The sequence below is a fragment of the Chroicocephalus ridibundus genome, chromosome 6 (assembly GCF_963924245.1).
Source record: "Chroicocephalus ridibundus chromosome 6, bChrRid1.1, whole genome shotgun sequence".
NCBI classification, from domain to species: Eukaryota; Metazoa; Chordata; class Aves; order Charadriiformes; family Laridae; genus Chroicocephalus; species Chroicocephalus ridibundus.
The window spans coordinates 38,049,552-38,071,193 of record NC_086289.1 but is presented as its reverse complement, the minus strand read 5'-3'; the positions used below and the strand labels follow the sequence as shown (position 1 = coordinate 38,071,193).

Sequence of the window (21,642 nt, the reverse complement as noted above, 5' to 3'; positions counted from 1 at the left end):
CATTACTTCCTGGAAAACCTGATCTTCTCTAATGCTCTGTTTAAAATAAACAAGCCAAAAAACCCTCTCTTTTAGTAAAATTGGAGACTCCCCCTCCTTCCCCATCACCGCTTTATGAATTTCCACCCCCTCCACTAAAGAAAAACCACGCAAGAGGTGACTGGGTGGCTTGCGTGGTGGCGGCGTGACGTTTCCCCTTAGGCTTCTGAATGGTCGGATTGCTGTGATGCAGTATGTGCTTTGTAATGCAACTATTCTGATGGTTCGCTTCACAGCTGAGGCGAGCCACCATTTCAAACCCCATAACAGGAGCCTTGGAGACGGCACATTACAGAATTAGCAAAAGGTAAGAGAGCTCTATGCCAGATGTTTTGGGCCTGTAATGAGTGTGTAGATTCTGCTCATTATGGGAAAAAAAAAAAAAAGGTGGTCTAAAAAAGACAACTTTGGCTTTTGTAGTCCACTGCTTTATTACATGCAGATCTGTAACAGGCTGTTACTGCTGAGTTTCTCAGGCTTTTCCTTCAGCTAGAAGTTCTGGGGGTGTATTTTGATTTCTTCTTTTTCTTTTTTTGGTCACCTTCTCAGTGCGCATTCTCAAATGATGATCTGTACAAGAAGCAGGTCTCTACAATTAGTGTAAAAAATACGTGATGCTATAAAACCTTCAGTAGATCTAGATTGGGTTTTGTTTGGTTTGTTTTTTTTTTTTGTTTAATACTCCCTTTCTCACCAACCAAGAATTGTCTTCCCTTCCCTTGTAAAATCTAGCAGACCACTTGAAGTGCCTTGACATGTGTAAGAGCTGCCTCAGGTCCTCACCGCGTGGGCCAGCTGGAGTGGCAGGAAAGCACAGCGTTGCATTGTCCCACATAATCCCATGCTCCTGGCTGGGAGCTCTTACCTCCTGCTGACACAAATGCAGGCTCTTTCACTGGGCTCCTGGTTCTTTGCAACTCATCTATTAAGTACAACAAGCCTTGAATTTAGCCAATGTTTCCCAAAATTGGCTGGCTCTAAAAGAAACCACCTGCTCCCTGCCTGCCACCGCCCCCTCCCCTAGTTTTAGTAGCAGTGATTAAAGATTGGCATTCCATCAGCATTAACCCCAAATTCTGAAAGCAGTTAAACTTCTGGGTGAAGAGGAATTCTCTGTGAAACTCAGCATCATAAATTACTTCCAGAAAGTCTCTAGTTTAAAACAAACAAAAAAAAAAAGGAAAAAGAAAAAAGAAAAGGAGGAAAAAAGTGAAAGGACAATCTAACCAAATTTTTTGCAACCAATTTGTTTTGATTTGGACATGGCAGCTACAGCTTCTGTTGCCCTTCTAATATTGCTAATTTAAGAGCATTGCATACCATCCAGACCAATCGGAACCCTTTCAAACACCTGTGGCTTGGCGAAAAAGCAGCCTACGAGGTGGGTAAGCCCTTGTCCTTTCTCTTTTTGTAGCTGAGCCGTGCTACTGTTCATGACCCTGAGACTGGGAAACTGACCACAGCACATTACAGAGTCTCTAAGAGGTAAGGGGAGCGTCTTCCAGAGGTACGCCCAGTCTGAGGAAGTCCGTTCTGGGACTGCGCTGCTTCATCTCTAAACCTGGGGCAAATAAGGATTTTTGCATAACTTTTCTATTCTTAGTCTCTCTTTAGAAGAAAGAGAATGGCCTAAAGCAAACCGAGCTGTCACATAACAAAGCAAGCGGGCTGCGGAAATAGAAAATAGTTCTAATTAGAGGGAGCCAAGATGGAAGCACCCTCTTTGCTTAGCATGGCTTGGCTAGTGCGACTAACGTACTAAAATGTTGGCACGGCATGGGGCTCTGCTGGCACTAACACACGGCAGGAGTTGCCGGCATCACTCACCTCTGCCACGAAACCTGGGAGTGAGACGTGCTGCTCTGAACTAGGTGCTGAGGAGCTGCTGTCATTCATGGGAATAGTGCAAATTAAAGCTAGTTGATAATGTTAAAGAATTTCCTTGTTCAAATGATTGAAAGTAGTTGCTTCATTAATAGTAAAGTAGTGTTCTTTCAGCTTCTTTGAACAAAACCCCTGAAATTAGAATGGCTAGTAGCATAAGGGGCTTCATTTAGCTGTGAATTTCTTTAAAAAAATAAAAGTGCTTCGAAATACTGGATCGCAAGATTTTGATTGATTCAGGAGTGGTTAGAATTCTGATGGGAGCTAGAAAACCATTGTAGCTGAAGTCTGATCCTTAAAGTAGTTGTTACAAGTAGTGGCAAGTTGAAAACTTTGATTTTTATACCTGAGAACTGCCTTGCACCTTCAGCAGCACACCGGGCTACTTATCAGAGCGCACGCAGGTCGTGGGAGTCCCCTGGCAATTGTCTGGTGAGCTCTTACAGGTTCGCTCCCCCAACCTGCCTCCATCCACGGGTCCCCGCCAGGATAACTTCAGGGAGATACCTTTTCCTGTTTGATGTGTGCTCTGTTTAATTTTTTTTTTTTTTTAATTTTAAAGTCTGTCCGTGTCTTATCTGTCGTGGCTATCTGTGACTCTGCATTTTAAAGAAAGCATTTATTCAGTCTCGGGATTTGTCCTCTGACAGAGACTGCTCTGGGGCGTTTACTGAAGAAATGTGTTAATCCATTTGAACACATCCTCACGGTTTCTGTCAAACTTGATGTGCTAATAATAGGAATTAGAGAAGGTGATCAGAGCGCTAATTGAAATTGCGATGCATACTTGGCCTCTACTTAAATACATGAGCCTTCGTAAAAGAACTCTGTTTAGAGTTTTGATTTTTCATTAGTGGGAACAGCCAGAAAAAATAGTACTAGGCAACACCCATCATTAAAAGCCGATTGCCTTGCCAACGTGTGCAGCCAGATGGGGTGGCCAGATCCCGTTTGCCATCACCTTGCTATTGGCTTTGTGACACAACAAAATAGTGATTTCTCCTAGGGCTTTACTCTGGAGTTAACCGTGCGCTGTACCTTGCCTAGGGGGGCTGTGATAAATATACGGGCAGCTGCTGCCTCCTTGGTGCAGCGTCTCATGCCTGCTGAGTGAGACCCTCAGATGTTTAAGGTTTGGTGCTCAGAAAGGTGGCAGTCAGGGACTTCCTTCCAACATATCTAAGGAACTTGCAGAATTAAATCAGATCTTACTGAGCTAAGGTTTTTTGTAATTCTGTATCTCACTGGAAACTGGAATGAAACATCTTTCTGTTAGAGCTGTTTGAGCTGCTTTGCATTCCAGATGAATCATTGCTCCTGAAAACCAAAAAATGCTTGCTTTATTTTTTTAATAGATGACTGCTTTCCCCCTTCAAACATTCTTTCCTAGCAAATGTGCTTCTAAATTACAGCATTCCTCTCTTTGAGAGGACTACTGTTCGCAGTGCAGTACGTGGCAGGCTGTATAAAAGGGGGCGCCTTGCCAGCAATACGAGGAGCACCAGTGAGCCCCGCTGTGTGCAGCACCAGAATAAACTCAGCCACTCTCACACCGATCCTAAAGAAGCTGCCTTTTTTTTTTTTTTGCCTCTCTCCTCCCAGCAGCCAGTCGGAGCCCGTAACATATGAGGTTAAAGTTTCCACTTCAGAAATACCAGCCTGTGATTTTATTCACTCCCTATTGCATCTCTACTGGTACTTTTTACGTTTTAGAAATGTACAAAACAAAAAAAAAACCCAAAAATATTTCTGCTTATAAGTATGGTGCTATTAAAAGTCTGTAATATGATACCTGATACAGAATTCTAAGAGGGAGGAGTAAATGTGATCACTGCTAGCTGTTTGTAATGAATAGAACAGTTGTTAAAAGCCAGATTGGGGCGTGAGGAAGAGGAAAAGCAATCCCCCAGCATCAGTTCAGCATGCTAATGAAATTCTTTCAATTTCTATAACATATTAGCTGAGTTCTTAGGTGTCTTTTTACAAAGCCAAGCGGGACACCAAAATACCATACCTTTGTAATGAGGGAATTTTGGGGGTTGGTGTGGTAGTTATTAAGTAAATACCAAATCCTCCTAAAGTCACCCACATCTTAAACTGCCATGCTTCTGACTTCCCAGGAATAAGCTTGTCCCTTTTGTAGGAAGTTTTCTGCCCGTAGTGGACTCATAGGTGTCAGCTGGTCAAAAAGATGACAGAATGCTGTTCATGCAAGTTAACGTGTCAGATAAGCAACTTAATTGAACAAACGTACAGTGAAGAATTAGAGCTGTGTGCATTTACTGAATCATGCTCAACCTTGGACTACACATATATTAAAAGGAAAAAAAAAGTTTGAGCACAATTTAAGGTGGTTCTGCATCACATACACCACTGGTGAGGGAGGGTTGGGCTGTTTTTTTGTGTGATAGACAAGAGCAGGGTAAAAAGCTTCCTTTGTGTGATGGAATACCTGTTATAAATGGGCTTGAACTGGGGCACATGCTTACTTTGATGTCAGCAAAAGCCCAAGGCTCAGCCAAGCAACAGAGGAGGAGGATGTAGGGCTGCCGGGCAGAGCAGCAGAAGCCCTTGCTATGCGTCTTAAACACGGCAGGCACAGAGACCTGCTGATGCTGGCCAGTCGGTGCAGGGTTCTGCAGGCCCTCCTGAGCCCTCTGCCCCCACGGAAGCAGATTTCCTGACACTGACAGGGTTAAACCCCACTGTAACTCTTCACATGAAACTATTCAGCCCTATACGCTTTGCTGGGCTGGGACTTGAAATGTGGTTTCAGTTCCCCGTTTCCTCCACCTTTCATAGACTTTCTTTGTATCCTTGGGCAATTAATTTTATTTCTAAAATAAATATATATAAATATATATATAGTACTTTCCCTTCGTGAAAGGATGTAGTATTCTCCCTGTAGAAAGTATTCATTGCAAGTCTGAATAACCAATATAGTAAGAATGCTTGTGGGTTGGCATTTTTTTTTCTTTTTTCTTTCTTTCACCCCTGGCCAGAGGGAGCTGGAGCCTGCACTTTGAAGCTGATGGGGCTTTTCTCGTATATTAAGTGTGAGGTTAGGATTGCTTGTGAGCGTTACCTGTTCAGCAGGGCTGCGGAGCATGTGGCTGCAGAGCTGCTTTTTTCCTTTTTGGGGGGGGAATGCTTCATGCAAGTAGTCTTTGCATTCTCCTACCACCTTAAATCAGAGGGTTACATTGTAACACTTCCTTATACTAACAGTGTTTGGATGCGTATGAATCTTTGTATGTGTTTGTGCAAGTCTGTCTCGCAAAATCTTATTTCTTTTATCTATAGTTCATTTGTCACTTAAAAAAAAAAATATGCTCGTAGAGATTCTGTAACCTGTGTCAGTGCCTTGTGTCACGTGTCATGCTACTGTTCCTCCCATGCAAAGTGTTTTGGTGGTTTTTTTTTTTTAATTATTAGGGTTTTGTTGTTTGTTTTTTTTTAATTGAAGAAAACAACCTTAATTTAGCATAGATGTGAAAGTTCATTTGAGTAGCAATGCTATGACGTACTTGCCAGCCAGGCTCTGGGCACAGGTGTTTCTGTCCAACAGTCTTGCAAAAGCAGCAGGAACCACCAATGAGCCCAAAAGGCCGAGTTAGATGCTAGAACTGGCTGTCTCCATTGTCCTGCAAAAAAGGGGAAAACATGGGCTGCAAATCATCAATATGATCGGTATTAGTGACTAGTAGGGAACTGGCAAGGTAAACAGAGAAGAGAGCCAGGGAAGGCAAAGAGGGAGCAGGTAAAACAAAGGTGCAGGGGCTAGAATGGGCTGAGTAAAGCAGCAAGAGAAACAAGCATCATGTGAGCAGATGAGTGGCTTTAAAAAAAGAAAAGGGAAAAAAGAAAAAGATAGGGGCTAAATGAAATTGATTTTTTTTTTTTTTCCAAAAAGAACAAAACATTTAGCTTGTAAAAAGCTGAAAAATGCCTGTGTTTGTTTCCATGTAAGTAACTGGATGTGTTCACGCAGGGCTGGGAAGGGTCCAGTAGGGACGTGCAGAGCTGCGGTTATACTAAGCTTGTGCCCTTTTCTGCCAAACCCCGTGATCCCAGGTGACGTAGCTGCTGCCAGTCAGGCACCGGACAAGAAGGAGCAACCACTTTGAGTAGAAAATGCTCCACTGGGTCTGGGTGAAGGCAGCGAGTCGCATGTAGAACTGCTTCTGTACCTACCTGTTCATGCCTTTCTCTGCTGACTAGTTTGCCAGTTAGTTTAAATGCAGTATTTTTGGCTGAAAAGTTCTAATTTGCAGTAGGAGGCAGACGTTTTGAAGATGCTTTTGGAATTGTGAGGCTGACCTTTCACATTTATATTTAAAAAAAAAAAAAATAATTGGGTTGTTTTGGTTTGTTTTTTTTCCCCTTAAAAATCATTGTGTACCTGAAACGTGCTAAATGCCAAATTCGTAATAGGCCATTTTGGTAGAAATTGTTGAATAGGGAAAATGGTAAAGGGTTCTCTGCATTATTTAACTGTTCTCACAATTATTTTTAGTACCATTGCACAGGTAAGTAATGTGAAAGGACGGATCCCAGCGCGCTTGCCTGTAAGTGCTTGATGTGGAAGAGCTGAGTTGCAGTCACACAGGCTCTGCCCACGCAAAATAAAGTAACTCACCTATTCCTTTCCCAAGTGCTGCTTCAGAATGCATCAAATGTGGAGCCTAAATTAGCTGTTTGGAACGGGTAAGAGGAAAACTGGTTTGTGCCTGTTTTAGAAAACAGCTTGAAGCAGATTTCACTTTTTGGAACGTTTTCTTCAGTCCTTTGGTAGTCCAGTATGGGAATTAAGGCCCTTAGTTTTAGAGCTTCTTTAAACCAGTGTTGTAAGTGTTCTTCCTAGAAAACATGTTTATTAAATGCAGGCCTTCATAATGCCCTGGAAATATTTCTGATCATCCTACCAAATTCTTGAAAAGTTTAAAAAATTAATCTCAAATTCAAAGTAATTCCAAATGTTGGATTTGTGCTGCTAGCTTACTGCCTGTTACTACCATATTTTAGTAATTATTTTTCCCTCCCATGCAGTGCTTGGTTGTCTGGCTACGAAAGCCCTGTGGTATCTCGCATTAACACGAGGATACAGGACCTAACAGGACTTGATGTCTCCACAGCAGAGGAGCTGCAGGTAAACTCTTAGGACTCGGATGATGGTGAACGTCAGTTGGCATTTCATTGTGGGTGGCTTCATGTGCAGCACCATGCTCATTCAGGCGGTGGTGGTGAGGTGGCCACAAAAGCTTGTTCAGCCCAGGGGCAGCTGATTTGATGGCTGGTTTGATTCCAGGCCGTGGGAAGAATAGGTGTTGTTTTCGACAGGGAGGAAGAAAGTAAGTTGGAAGAAAGTAAGGCTCAATTCAGTAGGAAATGGCTTTTCTGTCGCTGGAGGGAAACAGTAATAACTGCTGTTCGTGATGTTCACAGAAGTGGATGTGTAATTCCTCTTTATTTATACTAATAAAACTGAGTTGCATTGCTGCAGGATCAGCTGTGTTGTGGTGCTGTGGTGGTGGTGTTGTGGTGATAGTGAAAAGTTTAGCTTGACTGATACGTAGCGAAAGGGGACAAAAGGTTGTTCAAAAGGAAAGGGTGTTCAAAAAGTATCAAAAAATAGATGTTCTATCCCATCCTTGGTCCTAGGTGGCCAACAGTGTGTCTGTAATGGGGGAGAGACCAACTGTACATGTAATCTGAGTAAATTTTATTTTAGAAGTACTTTTATGCATTTCCTTGAGGCTTTTAAACAAACAGCTGCTTCTCCAATTCTGAGAAAGCATTGATACCTGGGAAGCACGGCACCTAGAAAGTGGTTCCTGAAAGCTGTTGTGCTACTGTGCCTCTCCATCAAGACTGCTGATGATAAAATGCCCAAGCATCTGGTTGAAAGTTGAGGTTATGAATACATAGAAGAGATACTATAATAATGAAAAAATCAATGAGGAAAAAGGACGGTGGGTCCTCTTTATTGACATAGAGATCAAAAAGGGATTTAAACTGGAATGATGTAAAAGTACTGTGACCTATTTTGAAGAGAATGTAACCTGTAAAGTTTCTATATAAGAAAAATATTTTTCCACCCTGGGGCAGGACCAGATTCCTTCCCCAGAGTACACCGCATCTTGCAGTGCCAGTCTTGGATGTGCTGCTGCTCTTGTAGCCAAAGATCTTGGGGTGGCTGTCCAGGTCTGCAGGAGTTTCGAAAGTTTCATGGTTGGGTTCGTGACCTGAGGGTCATGAGATCAGACGGTAGCAGGCACTCAGGAATGGGAGAACTTCTTTTCCCCTTCAGCTTGGGCAGAGAGAAGAGCTTTCAAGGAAAGCTGACCCTGGGGAAAGGGACGGTTCAGCTGCGCCTTTGCTGGGAGCTGGTGTGCAGTTGAGAGCTGCGAAGGCAGGCTGAGGGGCTGAGACCCTAAAGCTCAGTCAGGTTTTGGCTCTACGCTGAGGAGGAGTCTGGGTGAAGTCAGAGCTATTAGTGAATTAATCCAGTAGGCCTTCTGCGGTGTACGCTACAGTTTAGCTGGCTGAGACTTCTAATTTCCTATGGTTTGATTTTTAAACTTCATCCGTCGAAAGGTTGTAGATGACAGTCACATTCTTGTCTGGATAAAATACTGCTTTACTAGATTTTGTGCTTCTCCTTTCACTGTAGGTAGCCAACTACGGAGTAGGAGGCCAGTATGAGCCTCATTTTGATTTTGGAAGGGTAAGTCCTGTTTTCTGTCTGCATCTCTTTCTTCTTCACAAGCACTGTGTTTCTCTTTTTCAGGTGGCAAATTATGGAGTGGGAGGACAGTATGAACCCCACTTTGACTTTGCACGGGCAAGTAAAGAGATGGAGGAGAGATAGTCACCCGGTGAAGCCTGGGCCTCGTGGCTGTGGCACAGTTTTTATTCTTTACTGTGTATTAAATTTTGTAGCTCTTCAACTTTTCTAATCCATGTTAGCGGAGAAAGCCCTCTAAACCACCAGCTGAACTGATAAACACTTCAGGCATTACAGAGCAACAAGGGCTTTTTTTCTTCAAAAATATAACTAAAAAAGAATTATTCTAAGGAGATGATTGATAGTTCTTAACAGAGCAAAGGGCTTTACTGTAAATCTGAGGAAACAGTTAGAAATATTCTAGTTGGCCAAGGTGCTGGCCATGTAAAGCCATTTTGTTTAAAGCCACTGAAGGATATACAGCTAAACTGTATAAAAACTCGCTGTGTATCCTGTGCTCCTGACAGGTGTGGCAGCCGATGGTGGCACCAGCGAAGCTGCCTCCAGGCGCTGTAGCGCTGGGTGAGGCAGAGGTGGCTGCACGGGACAGAGCCTAACGCTGCTTCTGTGGGGAAGGCCTGGTTGGCAGCATAGGAAAACTTGCATTGCAGCTTACCCTGCAGGCCTGCCGGGCGGAGGGGGGCTTCTTTCCCCAGAGCCGAGACGATGCAGGCATTGTGTGTGCTGTTGAAGAAATTTTGAAAACACAAGTGCTCTGTTATTGTAGTTTACATGCTGATCGCTAGCAGACTCCTGAAACTGGAAAAAAGCCTACCGAGGTCTTCTCATCGCACCATCCTTTTTTTTTATTATTATTTGTTTTAAATTCCCAACCACTTTCTATTCCCAGCTTAAATTGTGGACTGCTGGAAATAATGCCACTGAATTCAGTTGGTTATTTATTGGGCATACTTACGTGTGATTTAACACCTTCAGATTAACCTTATGCTGTGAATCCAAGTCACCAACTATTAATCAGGATCTCTGCTCTGTAAACACATGCTCAAAAGCATTGCAAATGATTAACAGTGTTTGGCAATGCATGGGTTAATTTCTGGAGTAAGGATTGCCAGAATTTTAAGCACACACAAATAGGGGCCAGAGGGGGTGGGTTCTAGAAGTAAGAATAGAGGTGTGACAAACTTTGGTATCCTAACCCATCAAAATGGGGTTTTGTTCTTGTAAGGCAAGTGATAAAACCCTCCTAGTTACCACATGGCACACTGGGCTAGTTGTTTAGCCTGTTAGAAGCTCCTGCTCTGCTGAGACCCTCTCGGCTTCCTCCCCCCTTCCCAGCTGCAATGACAGCACAAGGGTAACATGCACACATAAGGTACACGCATGCTGCAGCGTGGTGGGGAGGAGGCCCCTCCCTTTTACCCCAGCGATGGGCTGGTGGCGTCGCAGCCATACCACGCACGTTCTCGTGTGTTGAGGCAGGGACGTGCCTTGCTCCTGTTGCACGCTTCAGGGAGGGCTGGGATCGTGCAGTGCTTAATGAATCACTCGCTGGGTATTTAATGGCACTCCCAATGCTAGGTCGCACAGCAGCCTGCCTGGCACAGCAACCTGGGGCTCCAGCGGGAGGTGGGAAAGGCTGGAGCGGGAGAGGGGGTGAGGGCCACAAAGGCAGAAGCACCCTAAGGGAGCGGGGCCGGCAGCTGCCCTCAGGGCATGCTCGGAGCTGCCCCTGCAGCAGAGCTCTGCCAGAGCGTTGTTCCCGGTGAACCTGGGACTGAAGAGCTGCCCTTGCAGCTGCACCTCTTGCACCTCTTGGCCAAGGACAAGAGGGGATAAGTGAGTGTAATTAAATAATTAAGTTTGTGGCTGTGAAGAGGATTTATATACGCATTTTCAGACCATACAGTTCTTACCCATCAGCAACTTGGGCTTATGCCTTCTCTGTCCTACAGAATTTTCAAATGCCTGGTTTATTTAAATTAATAGATACGCTCATACCACATTCTCCCCTCCTTCCAAATAGAGGGACTGAATTAATTTTTTCTGCATGAGTTTGTCTGCTGCTGGCTCTGCAGCTGTGTGTCATTGGCTCCTCTCAATAATCAAAATGAAATGCTTATTAAATCTGCTTGCTTTTATTCACAGAAAGATGAGCCAGATGCTTTTAAGGAATTGGGAACAGGCAACAGAATTGCTACTTGGTTGTTTTATGTAAGTGATATATTTCTGTCATGTGCTAGTGCCAAAAATATCTGTTGCTGCATAGTCTATGCCATTGCATGATTTCATTACATTTTTTTACTGAAGTGACTTGCAAATGAAGGCAGCCACTCACTTAGCAGTAATACACAGGGGCTATCTTCTTACCCGTAAGTCATGGTTCTTCCATGTGTTCTTAAGGAGGTTGTTTTTTTTTTTTTCTCAAAGGTGAGCACCAGCTTAAATTATTTGACTGTTCATTTTTGTATCTGCATCAGTATTTATAGCGTGCTCACTGCCAAAACGCTTGAGCATGTAACGTTCAGGGACAGGACTGGCTGTTGTGCTTTAAACAAAGAGGGTGGGTTTCAGCCTTATTTGAGGCTGTTAATCACGCAGCCTTTGCTCACTAATTGGGAGGTAGAAATTAAGTTTTCAATAACCCAATTTTATTTTACCAAAATGTAACACTTACTTAGGGATGTATCGGCTTGCAACTTACCGGTGCCTTTCCCCCCCTTTTCAGATGAGCGATGTGTCAGCAGGGGGAGCTACTGTCTTTCCTGAAGTAGGAGCCAGCGTTTGGCCTAAAAAGGTAAGTAAGTGGAGCATTTTATCCAGTGTAACCACTCCTCTCGCCACCTACTCAAAAATATAACAGATGTATCAATGCTTAAAAAGAAGCTTTAAAACGAATTTATATGAAGAAGATTAGAGCACTGTTCATGGGAGCACAGAGGTACTTACAATGAACCGAATCAATTGGAGTGGTACCGGTGACTCCAGGGGTGTCTCATGTTCTGCACGTTAAAGCATAGTTATGTTTTGGACTTGACTGCTTCTAATACACAGACTTTGCAAAACAGTACAATGTTTCACAACGCATTTTGAAAATACTCAAATCTGTAAGTAGGTTTAGTCTTGGGGTGTCTGTAGGGAATCATGTGTTCCTGTTATGTTTTTTTCCTCAGGAGGGTCACAAATCTTTGCTTTATTTTCAGTAAATTATCTTGCTGTCTAAAATTGGTCAGAGTTGAATGAAACTGGCTCAGGGCTTAAAAAAAATTAACAGCCAAGTATATATAAGACAGAGAATGAGTCAAAGGAGACTCATTCCTTAAGAAAGCAAATGTTACAATATGAAGAAGATCCTTCAATTTAAAAGGAATGTCTGAAACAAATACACATTTATCGTTAAGTTGGTGTGAGAGCATGTTTCGCACAGAGCAAAATCCTGAGGGTTTCCACTGCAATTTCCAGGGAACAGCTGTATTCTGGTACAATCTCTTTCCCAGTGGAGAAGGAGATTACAGCACTCGGCACGCGGCCTGCCCAGTACTAGTCGGAAACAAATGGGGTAAGTACGCCTCACACTGCTCTCACTTACTGGCTGCCACCTGGAGGTCTGGGGCCTGCTGGTGGGTTGTCTTGGTTTTCCTTTGCCTCTGGGCATCAGTGCAAGAAAAAGCAGCCAGAAATTAGGTCCTTTATAAAGAAATCTACTTTATATCTACATCTGCTTCATCTCTCTCTCTCTAGATATGTTATAGTAATATAATATAGTAGCATGTTTTTATTATGTATCTAAAACACACATAATACTATATCTACTTTAATAGTCTTTCATAGTTTTGCAGCTACTGGGAGGTTTTTTTCCCCTCTGGGATTTATTAGACCATCTTCACATTTGTGTGCGTGTATTAAAATAGTTCAGAAAACTAAGATAATCCTGTGCTTAGCTGAAAGCTGGCCAATAGCCTACACTTGGCTTCAATAGAGCACGAGCTAAGCAGGTGCAGTGATCACATACCTTTATGTCTTTGCAGTATCCAATAAATGGCTCCACGAGCGGGGACAGGAATTCCGAAGGCCGTGCACTTTATCAGAGTTGGAATGATGCAGAATCCTCCTTTGTCTCTTCTGTATTCAGTCTCCTGCAGTTTACAACTGACTAACACTCCACTACAGGTTCAGTCTTCAACTACATCAGTGTTTCATCTGTGGACAAAACAAACATGCTTTTAGTTCCCTCTAAAATATCCCCTTAAGGTTTTATGAACAGAATATACTGATTTTTAAGGTCTATCAGTGTTACAGAAAAAAAAAAAAGGACAAAATACAGATCAGGGCCACAAGTAAACAGTGGTGTTGTGTGTGGTGCTCCATTCACCATCGCCCCTCTGATCAGCATGGAAAGCCAGCGATTGTCCGCTCAGAGTCCTCCTCGCAACTGTTGGTCTGCTAAGGGCAGGATGATATAATGGGAGGGCTCCCTTCTAAGGAAGGCTGAATTAAACCAGTTCATCCTCAATTTCCAGACATTCGACTCCTTGCTTTTCTAGAGTGCCTGCCCACTGCTGTTGAGAACTGCGGGCACAGTTGGTGTTTCTCTGGGGAACAGGTTATCATCATGTCTTAGCCTGTTTTTCCACTTCCACAAAAGCCCCAATTTTTAAACTGTCTTTCTTCTTGGCCTCTGTGGTGACCGTGGCTCTTAACCTTGGAAACATGAGCCAGCAGTTACATACGTGTAGATGAGATGCTTCAGCAGTGCTGTGTCAAACACGTGCCTGCATCAGAGCCAGCCTGACAGCAGTTACAGCCCATCATCCCTCTTTTTTTTTTTTTTTTTCCCTTTAATGTTTGTCCACATAAACAAATGCTGCTTTTATTCTCTCTTAGTAGTCAACTCTTACATCTGTTCCTTGGGCAGTGGGGATGGAAATGTTACCATCTTCATTAATCAGAGTAATCGTGCCTTAGGACGCTGGAATTTCAAATTGGTTATGAGACTTCAGGTGATGAGGTAATACATAGTCCTCATGGAACGCTCTCCGCCCTCGGCCCCCCAGTTCTTAAGGTTTTGTGAGAAATAGATGGCCTGTTATAACCCTAAATCTTTTTCAGATGCTTTTTATTTTGCAAATGTGTTTTGTGCTGTGGCTGCTGAATGTAGGCTGCAGCCTGTAGTGCTGGGGCAACTGTTGGCAGCGGGTGCCAGAGGAGGTGCCTGCTGTGGCTGGTTCGGTGTTGCTCACCTTGTGGAGCTGCCTCCACCTCACGCCACTGGGAAGGGGCCTCCTCCTGAGGCGCTGGTGCTGCTCTTCCCATGAGCCAGGGCTGGAGCAGTTCTGAATTCACGCCACCCACACAGAGAAAACGTCCCCAAAGTCAGCGGTGTCTGCACTGGAAGAACTCCCTTCACAGTGACTCTCAGGGACTGTAGTTTGTGACGAGTCATCCTTACGCTGAGATGAAGCTGAAACCTCTGAGGGGATAAGAAAGTGGCTGCTGCAGCCGCTGAACTTCTGTTCTGCTCGTCAGATTCCTGTGGGAGGAATAACAGCCATCCCTGCTGCCTCCCTAAGCAGGGCAGGGAGAGGCTGCAGAGGGATTTGCTTCCCTTCAACAGCAGGATTTTCAGCAAAACATCTAAATGTTCCACTAACACAAGGACAAGGATCAGTGAGCTGCACCAGACTCTGCCTAAACAGTCCGATTCTCTGGATGATGACGGTTTTACTGATTTAGGGGTCAATCCTGAAGTCTTTACCAAGGAAAAAATTCCAATTTTAGTTAATTGGATTTTCTGCCTCAATAAAATCTTGAAAATTGAGCCAAAAGGCAGATAAACCCAACTGTTAACGTATTAGAAATACCTCTCAATTGCTGGGAATGCGGTTTAAGGTACTATAGTTTGAGAAACTGCATACTGTCAGAAGACACTTTAAAAGCTTTGCTGGAAAATGCGTTATTAAATTTCTACTGAGCCTGTTAGCAATGGGACCTACATTAACTGTTTATCCTTAGCCCTGCACCTTCTTGCATTTGGCCTGTGCGTTTGGCAGATATGAAACAAATTCCATCCAGCACTTAAGAAAACAAATAAAAAGAAAAATCAGAAATAGTGCCACCTCATGTCTGTACTGCTCATTTATGCAAAATAGCTGGTACGCTAGAGCAGTATCTGATATAAACAGATTCACCAAAGAAGTGGGTTATCAGAGCATATTTTTGATCACTAAATTGTAATCATTAAAAAAAACCCATAACATTTCTACTTACCCGAGTGTCTGTCTCCCTTTCACACCGTGTCAGACATTCATCTCTGTTCCTGTCGGTGGTTTTCTCTTTCCCCTCTTTTTGATTTTCTTAAGCTCCAAAAAGCAGGTAACCATGGCTGCAGGTAAGTCCTGCCGCTTTCCTGCAAAGTAGAAGAACACAATGAACAATGTGGTGGTAGGAGTCTTACTTTGGGGCATTGATTTCCTTTCAGTAGCTCCGAGGCATCTATAAATGCTTTTAAAAAGCCAATCCTGCGTAGTTAACAAACGCAAAACAAAATCAATGTATTGCCACCATGAACATGTTTAGAAATGGCACCTGGTTTTGCTATTCCAGAATAGCTGGGTTTATTCTGCAGAGGTGTTACCTGATACATTAAAATAACTAAAAGCTAAAAATTGGAGAATTTATGTAAAGTAAAAGAGAAATACTGAATAAAAAGTGTCAGTGACTGCTTTAGGTACTGCTGTAGTGGAAGAAAACCCTTTGGTCTCTTACATGTTGAATGAAGAAAGTAACGGTTGAAGCCAGAAGAAATCACAGTTATGTTATATTAAGCAATGGAGTTTGGTTTTTCCCCCTTGATGTTCCCCCCATGTTTAACCAACACCAAAAGGTAAACGAGAAGCTCGAAAGTAGCTGTGGACTGTCTGGGGGAGTTTGCTAAACACTTGCCTCCCTCACCTCCCAGCAAGTACTGCCAGAGTCCAACAGTATTTTAAGAACGGTCCGAGAGAGGCATCGCCTGGGGAGTAAAAGTGTTTTAGTGCAGGACTTTTTAAAGCAGTGAACTACTCAATGACTTGCAGTTCTTCGGGGAAGAAAAATAGTTTCTCTTTTGACAGTGGAAAATTTCACTTGGTTTAAATAAAAAAAAATCCCTCAAAACTCAAACTCAAGCCTGCTGAGGCACATCAGCCCGAAACGTTCCAGATTATTAGAAAGGGTAAGCTTTTTTTTTTTTTCCTAAACTGCAGACAATCCGTATTTCCTTTTTCTCTACTGCAGCAGCGTCCATGGCCCCAGCACTAAAGGTGTAAGGGATTACGCAGGTGGTGCTGCTGCTTTCTGCCTTACCCCTTCACTTCTCCAAGGGCTTTTGGATCAAGAGCGTGGCTCCTGTGTGAATCTGGTTTTGTATTAAAGATGATTGAAAACTGTTTGGCTCATAGTGACTGACAAGTGAGAAACTGCCTTACTGTTTAAATTTTTTTGTAATAAAATTTTTAATGTAAAAAAAGAAAAAAAGGCTTAAAATAAAAGCCACTGCCATTAGCAGTGAAAAATCCTCCACATCAAACTCTCCTCGTGTATAGCTGTTGTAAATCTGATCACACAGATTTTTATCACCATCTGTGTTTCCTGGAACCTGAGCTCATTTGTTTCACTTCATAATCTGGGCGGGCAGGTGCAGGAGATACTCATACAACAAATTATTACTATTAAAACGTTCTCAGACCCAAACTTTGTGTCTCAGTTAGGAACACACAGCACTAATGGACTGCAAAAAGGGGAGGGCAGGTAATGCTGGGCTGAAAGCCTCATGTACAGAAAAACTCACAAAAAGACGCTGACGTGATCGGCCGGAGGAGCCTGGCTCAGCCCCTTTGTCTCCTCAATGCATCGATTTCTGTCAGTAGCTGGTGTGGGATTAATAGTGATGCGGGAACCGCACGAGCTCCTGGCTTGAAACTCAACACAGGCACGACAGAGGGTCAGCTGCTGAGAGACCCTTGTCTGGGGATGACAAATACTGCCATTTCCTGAAGCCAAGAGGTCAAACAACCAGTTAGTTATCCTGAATAGTTCCAGGGAGGGGAAGAAAGATCAGCCTGTCCTGCAGCACAGACATCAACAGCACGGTAGAGGGACAGAACATGCACTGACATATAGGAAAGTCAGGTTGATTTCTTCCATAACCAAGGCAGTTTATACCCTACAGTGCTTCCTGTGCTTCAGTCTTTCAAAACAAAGGAGCTTGTGCATACTTTGGGGTCATCGGGAACCCACAAAACAGCACAGAAAAGGCTGGTGAGAACCCCTGATCCTTTTGCCTGTGGAACGGATCCCGTGCTGCTGAGCTGCTGCCATGCCCCTCAGCAGGGTGGGCCAATGCCAGGGGAACTTGAGCAGCCGGATGGCGCTCTTTCAGAGGACAGGGCTTACCCCAACCCTCTGGGCTTTTTGGGGTGTTTGTGGGCTTCTGGCCACTTGTCTTGTGAGGCTGGTGTGGTCAGCCTGGCCACAGAGCTGTGGTACCGAGCCAGTAGCGCAGGGGCTTTGGCAGCGAAGGGTGAGATGCAGCCCACAGCTCTCTTCTCTGAGACAACAGAGGGGCTGCCCTGCCTTCTGCATGTAGCCTGAGGCACCCACCCAGGAGTTGGGGGGCGCCTAGGTGGCCTTTGTCCTCTCCCATGGAGGAAGGGGAGGAGTGTGGTTCAACCTTGCTTACGGACTGTGGCTTCCCACCATCCTGCCTGGGTATCCAGGGCTCTTCCAGCACAGCAGCACCTAGAGCATGACCACATCACCATGGAGGAACCCTGCCTGGGCACTGGGAACTGCGGCAGCTAAACAAGGCAGGGTAGGGGTGGGGATAGGGAAAAAGGCCTGCAAATCGCCACAGGGCAGGACCACACAAAGGAAAAGGAAAGGGTCTGATGGTATCAGCACCTACGGATGGGGCAAGGCAGCACAAGGCAGATGGGATTTGTCCAGGGCCTCCTGGAGAGACTGGACCAGGCCACAGACTTGAGCACAGCCTCCCTGAGGGAAAGCGTCTTTAACCACCCACCCATCCTCCTCCGGCCGCTGGACTCTGACCTGCCTCTGCGAGGGACTCAGCATTTCATCATCGAGCTCCATTTCTCATTCCAATAATCAGTGAGTCATCTGGCTCCCAAACCAGGCTGTGATTACCCACTAACCTTAACCACAAGCTGCCCGTTCCCCCCGTTAGGCTGTGCTTCCATGCTTAAACATCAACCAGCAACTCATCAAGCCAGCCTAAACTGAGAGAAAAAGAGCTCAGTCCCTCCATCCTCTGCCTCCTCGCGAAGGGAAGGATCCTGGCAAAGTGCACGACCCCGTGTCTCTGCCTCTGAAAAAGAAATGCACAAAAGGAGCTGGAACAGGCCCTGCACCTCCCTCCCAGCAGCCCAGCCCAGGTTGCAAGGGTCAGTGTTTGCTTTGGCGCGGCTGATACCTGAAAGCAAGAGGGTTTCCCAGCTTCATCCGGGACGGGGACACTGCCGTTAGTGTGGGGGAACATGGGCATGAACGTCCAGCTGCACTGCTGTGGGACGGGTGTCTGCCCCACACGGCTATAGCCAGCTCTACCTCCCGTCTGATGAGAACATGCTGCCAACAGTCTGATAGTGTCATTAGGAGTGAGTGACTCATCACAGCCCGAGGGCTGCTCTATATTTAAGCATTACAGAGTCAGAAATGAATGCACGGAGTCAGGAGCTGCTTACCCTGAGGTCAAGGCGAGGTTCAGAAGCCAGTTGTCAGAGTTCACCATCACGGCAAACAACATCTGTATCTCTAAAATCTTTAGAGGGAGAAAAATTGGCATAGGGAGAGGGTATTTGCAACCACAGCAGGTCAAAGGAAGGTCAGAGAACCTGCAGGTACCCACTGTGCACATCCCCTTCAGGAAGCCCTCACTCCTGCAGCTGCTGAGCCTGTCAGTAATTCCCTGAGATAACTCGGGGAGGCGGGGGGGAAAGTGTTGTATAGCATTTGTTAGCGTTACTCAGTCCTACATTTTTCCTTGTCTTTAGATCTTGATGTTTGGGTGCGACCAAGCTAATTGCAGCTGGACTGAAAACATCTCAGGAGACTGGTGTGGGGAGGGGTGGAAGGAAGCAGGAGGAAGGAAGGAGAGTGGCTCATCCACAGGGCAGGGCAAAGGGGCTGCCACGTTTGGGGAAAGCATGCTGCTCTTTTATTCACAAACTTTTGCTTTGGGACAAGAAGTGAGGAACTAGCAGGAAAGTTTCTGACTCCTCTTTTCCCAGGCTCTGCACTTTGCCAGCTGCTCCCCCGCCCCGGCCCTGCTCAGCTTTCCTAACGAATTGCGATTGATTTTGCAAACAGTCTCGGGCTCCATGCTCTGTAAGTTCTGCCTGGCGCGGCATGGACAGCTCATGCAACAGTCACTCTGCTCTGCATCCCCTGCAGTCCTGCCCGCATTTTTCCCCCTCTCTCTCCGTATTCAGCAGCACATGGATCAGCCACCAGGGAATAAGGGATGACGAAAAAAGCTGTGTTCTGGAATTGCCTCCAGAGCAACCTTAAAAGGCTCCGCACAAAACCACGGCACCAAGCACAGCCACCCAGGGGCTCTACACAACGTTTCCAAGCTATTTCTGAATAGCTATTTTGCTCTTTTTTTACATTAGCTTCCACCAGGCTGTTTCTAAGGGCGGGGAACACCAGGACCACAAACCGGCGTGTCACGCAGGGCAGTGATTCAGCCGACAGAGACACGAATGGCTCCACTCAGGGCAAGACACAGCGTGGGACTGTTGAACCCATTTCTTCTGTCACTGGGGCTTCTTGACAACAAATTCCAGGGACAGCGGCCCATTTCCACCCACGGCTGACAGACCAGTCCCCAGCATGGTTTGAACAGGAGGACAGGCCTGAGCTCTGCCCTGCAAAGTGCTCCACATGGGAGTCCTCACCTCACTGCTTTGTGCCAGTGATGACACCCTGTTCAAGAAAGACTCCAGGTAACCAGACCATCTAGTAGCAACCTGGCACCTCTAGCCCAACCCAAAACATCACCCTAATTTCTCACCAGGCATTAGAGTGCTCCCCCTCCTTGTCTGCAGCTCAGACACTACCAACCTCCCTTCCCAACACTCTCTGTCTCTCTCCTTGGGTTCATCTCCCAAAAGACAAATCTGGTTTGAGGCTCCCTTGGGACCTCCTGCATACCTTATATGTCCCCTCATGCAGTAACTCAGCCAAGTGTCCTCCCACGGGCTGGGACAGGGGTGTGCAGCTCGGGCTATGTAGCAGCATCCAAGGAGGGACCATACAGGTATCAGCTGGGGCTGTACAACCAAGTCACCTCCAACTACTGACTTGAAGAACCTTCATACCTGCTTCTGAGGGGCACTGAGCGTGAATGCAGTCAGTGGCAAGCACCAAGATGCAACAAGAAGCCAGCAGCTGGCTCCAGCTCCACACCATTTCACAGGAAAGGGACTAACCAGCTTGTTTTTCCTTTTCCCCACTTCTCTGACTTACCTGTCTGAGAAACCAAGACTCAGCTGTGGTCCCTCCTCCTTATACCACGGCAGGAGCACATAACACACGGCTGTATGCAGAAAGGCGTAGGCAGTCAGGTGCTGCGGGGCTCTGCAGCTTCAAAAGTAACAATGCAGTGGGGCTGAGTCTCCTGCAAAGCAATAAAATGTCAGAATTTTCCCTTATGTTTGCCATATATTTGAAAGACCCACTGCCCAGCTCCCCTTCACCCTCCAGAGAGACTCTGTTTGACAGCCTGGCCACTTCCACACTCAAACAGAAGTGACTGCTGAAGGTGGCCGTTGGAGTCCACAGAGATCAGCCGATCTACCAACAGAGCGGCTGTTTCTGGGAGGCAGTGCTGTGCTGGGAGACAGCTCAAAAGCTTTCCGAGAGCAGCCGCAGCCTCCCTATGCCATCTCCCTTCCCTATTCTTTATCAGTGGTTTATGCTGTCTTTTGCTGTTGGTATTCATTTGGTTGTTTTCTTTTAATGAGTAACTTCGAAACCTCCAGCACTTGTGCTGGCCCGCAGGTCCTGGCAGGCCAGTCCCACCCCAGAGCCAAGACCTGCAGCTCCCCCACAAATCCGTTACCTGACTTGGGTTTTGGTGCCAGCCCTTCCTCACTCTGGGACATCTATGCTACGTGTTTAATTCAGCAACACTGGCATTACACAAAAGCTGTAACCACCAACCATCTAACATCTGCCTCCAGGAACCCCATCAAAGGCAAATACTCATCTACATCATTGCTCCTATAACTGGAGGGCACATGCCAAGAGATTGCCCTGAATGCAGTGTTTCTAAACCCAAATTACTTCTAGAAGTTGGATTAGCCCCTACAAGGCCCAACAGCATGGCAGAGCAAGACACGGCATGGAACAGGACATGGTGTGCTCTGGCATTCCGAGGTCTTTCTGTCCTGGGCATGCAGATGTGGGAAGTCCCTTCACATGACAAGGGTGTCAGCCCTGCGGTCCCAGAGGTTTTGCTAGGAGGAATCCCCCACAGCAGCCAGGCTGGGTGGATGTCTCGTCCCACCCCATTATGTGTCCAGGAGGCCTAGGAAAAAGGTGAGAGTGTGCTCCTCAGTCTGCTGCTGATCTATTATTCCCATTGCCTGAGCAGTGGGAATTTTGGACAAGGAGATACTCTTCACCTCCCAACAGGAAAGGGAGAGAGGGGGGCAGCCCACACAGTGCCTCAGTGGGGCAGGTGGAGGGTTTCCTGTGTGCCACACAGCCTGGGCACACAGACCCCGCTCAGCGCCCCAGGGAGTCGTCCCTTTTGGGGAAGCTGAAGCTCTGGTGGCGCAGGGGCTGAGCCTGTTCCAGCGGGATTGTGCAAACTCAAACCCCAGTGTTTCTCTGCGAGACAAACTCGGTCCAAAACTCCCCGGTGCACTTTGCACTCTGATTGTGGTGACCTCATGCCGGCTCCCTCG

The 21,642-nt window shown here is 45.8% G+C and overlaps 1 protein-coding gene and 1 long non-coding RNA gene across 6 annotated transcripts in view; one reads left to right on the top strand and one right to left on the bottom strand.

Annotated features, from left to right (window-relative positions):
- P4HA1 (prolyl 4-hydroxylase subunit alpha 1) overlaps positions 1-13,181 on the top strand; it is a 33,305-nt gene extending 20,124 nt beyond the window's left edge. The window contains exons 9-15 of one of the 4 annotated variants that reach the window (XM_063337462.1): positions 1,454-1,524; positions 6,973-7,072; positions 8,714-8,767; positions 10,817-10,882; positions 11,397-11,465; positions 12,131-12,227; positions 12,697-13,181. In XM_063337462.1, coding sequence (XP_063193532.1) covers positions 1,454-1,524; positions 6,973-7,072; positions 8,714-8,767; positions 10,817-10,882; positions 11,397-11,465; positions 12,131-12,227; positions 12,697-12,767 — 528 coding nt within the window. In that variant the 3' untranslated portion in view covers positions 12,768-13,181. Of the gene's footprint in view, positions 1-275; positions 347-1,453; positions 1,525-6,972; positions 7,073-8,596; positions 8,651-8,713; positions 8,768-10,816; positions 10,883-11,396; positions 11,466-12,130; positions 12,228-12,696 lie in introns of all 4 variants that reach the window. The other 3 variants (XM_063337460.1, XM_063337463.1, XM_063337461.1) reach the window with 3 other exon arrangements.
- On the bottom strand, positions 4,481-20,625 carry LOC134516831 (uncharacterized). Of its 2 annotated transcripts, XR_010071461.1 has the most exons (10): positions 20,198-20,625; positions 18,412-18,488; positions 18,141-18,306; positions 17,863-18,035; positions 14,936-15,074; positions 12,681-12,868; positions 11,618-11,670; positions 11,373-11,512; positions 9,327-9,394; positions 4,481-5,567 (listed from the first exon to the last, which is right to left on the bottom strand). It is a non-coding gene; the product is annotated as an uncharacterized LOC134516831 (long non-coding RNA). The 2 variants fall into 2 exon arrangements; XR_010071460.1 differs by having other exon boundaries at positions 11,373-11,670.
- Between the last annotated feature and the right edge of the window lie 1,017 nt (positions 20,626-21,642).